General features: G+C 47.2%; 1 protein-coding gene across 1 annotated transcript; it reads right to left on the bottom strand.

Moving 5' to 3' along the window:
* Nucleotides 1-375: 375 nt before the first annotated feature.
* MRPS23 (mitochondrial ribosomal protein S23) lies at nucleotides 376-2403 on the bottom strand. The gene is made up of 4 exons (XM_010081470.1): nucleotides 2255-2403; nucleotides 1662-1739; nucleotides 1426-1546; nucleotides 376-525 (listed from the first exon to the last, which is right to left on the bottom strand). Exons 1-4 carry the CDS (start codon nucleotides 2401-2403, stop codon nucleotides 376-378), a joined length of 498 nt encoding a protein of 165 aa, XP_010079772.1.
* Between the last annotated feature and the right edge of the window lie 2 nt (nucleotides 2404-2405).

The raw sequence follows: 2405 nt of genomic DNA, 5'->3' as shown, positions 1-2405 counted from the left end.
ACAGCGGGACTGTCACAAGACCTCCACCATCAGGTGCAATAAGTTAAGAAACATTTTTACTGCTGCAAATAAGACACATGAAGAGACAGGGCTTCCCATTTTTAAATACAATGTTTCCTTTTCCAACTCATAATTGGAGATAATATTATTAAACCTCAAAAAAAATTTATTCCCTTCCATTTTACAAGTGAGCAGATGCAAGAACGAGAACGTTCGCCCCACACATGATCAGGGAAGGCACTAGAGCTGATAACTGAGGCTTACTCCCTGTAAGAAAAAGTCTCGCAACAGTGAGATTGTGGAGGCAGAACTGCCACAGCCAGGGCACATCCTGCAGCTGAGCGTCACCGGGCGACAGCCTGGCTGTTAGGAGGGTCAGGGATTCTCCTTCTGTATTTCTGGCAGCTCTGACATCTGCTCCTGCTGATCTTTCTTCTTTTCCTGAATCTCTTCCAGCACAGTTTGAAGCTGCAGGTGTAATACAGAGTCTCTGGTTTCACCATCTCGGTGATCCTGTTGCGCTACCTACAGTTAAAAACAAGACGACGACAAAAAACCAGAGTTGTAAAAAGCTTCTGTTGAAGCGTGACTGAAGAGAGCAATCGAAAGGCACAACCCCCCCGCGCATGTCCGAAAAAAGCCGATAGAAAAGCTCTAATTCGTGCTTAGATTATTGTCAAGGTACAATACAGTGTCAAGCTATCACCGGGGGAAGAAATTCAAAACGAGACTGCTGACCTCAGGGGAAAAGATGAAAGTCAGTCAGTGATTTAGAGCACCTAAAGCAGAACCAGTTTCTGTTCCTCTTCAGCCTCTTTTCCTGGGGTAAGCACTCAAGATGCTCGGTCCAAAGTGTACAACGAGGAGAACGGAGAGTGTGTTACAAAGAAGAATAAATTAATTTAGTTTAAAGTGCAGCCTCCTCTCTTTTCGGGGGTGTTCAGCTAAGAGGATGGTCACCAGTCCGTCAGGAAGTTAAAAGGTTTCCAGCCATCACAGAGCAGCCATGTTCCACACCCACCATGCCATTCGAGAAGCATCTTCAGGCTGGTTTTTACCCCATTTTATGTAAGATTCATGCAATTACCTGAAGTAATAAGGAACTAGACTCCACCTGCCATAACACATTATTTCCCAACCATTTACACAGACACACCCACAGATGGTCTGAAAGCACCGAAGGCTTAAATCTTTCGCCGCCAGCACAAGCACTTCTCTTGTCTGCCCCACAAGAAGCACCTGAACCTTGGCCAGTCACGTTCACGACTAAGAGGAAAGTTTACTCTGAAAAGACATCTTATTACGACCCTCGAGTGTGTGACTGTCTCGCTGAGACTTTAATTTGGATAACTCAGCATTAGGGGCCTGGAAGGGAAGTTTCCCAAATCCACCGGCCAAGTCACTCTGCAAAGGTTCAATACTTACTTTGTCTGTTCCTCTTCTCAGTAAAATTATCCCGCTGGCTAAAAGGGCTTTTCCTGTTTCTTCAAACAATTTTTCTTCTTCAATTTTTCCTTCTTTCAGTTCATTGTATTTTTCAACAAACCTAGATTTCAAGATTAGATTTTGACTCTCACAAATAACATTCTGGCTTGCCGACTTAAGAGGAGAAAGGGAGACATTTCAGAAATTTTTCTAGTTTAATCACAAATAAATCTTACCTCTGGCAAGTAGATTTGTAGTTCAAGTGAGACAGGTCAAAAGGTTTTGGACCACTGCCATAAATTCTGTAAAATTTCCTATCACCAAAAAATAAACAAGTTTCATTTTTCAAACCATCAAAAGAGGGGCACGTCTTGGAGTAAATAAACATCAGAGCCGGTTAATTCAGGCGACAACAAAAAGCTTTCATATAACTATTCCTCCTTTGTCCTTTGGCTATTATGTTGTAGAGATATTACTTCTGGAATTTTTTAATTGCTGTAATAAATTCCCATTAATATTCACCGCCGCTGAGCCCGGGGACCACCGTCACGCCGGGTGTCAACGGGCTGACAGCCATCCTGTCGCGGGCAAGGGCTGGCAAACGCTGCCTCCTGCCCCCCGCAGCGATGGGTATTGTGTATGTAACACACAATATAGAGCATTAACGCAGAGACACCAGGGATAGACACCCACCGGCGGCCACACCAGAGAAACAGTCCCCGAGGGGACACCGGGCAGCCCCGCAGGGCTGGGGACGAGGGGCTGAGGGATATCCCCGGTACAGGGCCGAGCTCAGGCACCCTCCGGGGTGGGGGACGCGGGGACTCACGCTCGGACTCGGTCCTCGGGGTAGAAGACGGGCGGGATGACATCCTTCACCTTCCCCAGGCGCGGCCGCGGCACCCGGTACAGGGGCTCCCGCAGCGGGGGGAAGGCGGCGTAAACGTCGAACCACAGCGGCTTCGGCATCACCCCCATGC

Source organism: Pterocles gutturalis, unplaced genomic scaffold, assembly GCF_000699245.1.
Source record: "Pterocles gutturalis isolate BGI_N339 unplaced genomic scaffold, ASM69924v1 scaffold28254, whole genome shotgun sequence".
Lineage (NCBI taxonomy): Eukaryota > Metazoa > Chordata > Aves > Pterocliformes > Pteroclidae > Pterocles > Pterocles gutturalis.
This window is presented reverse-complemented; position numbering and strand designations above follow the sequence as displayed.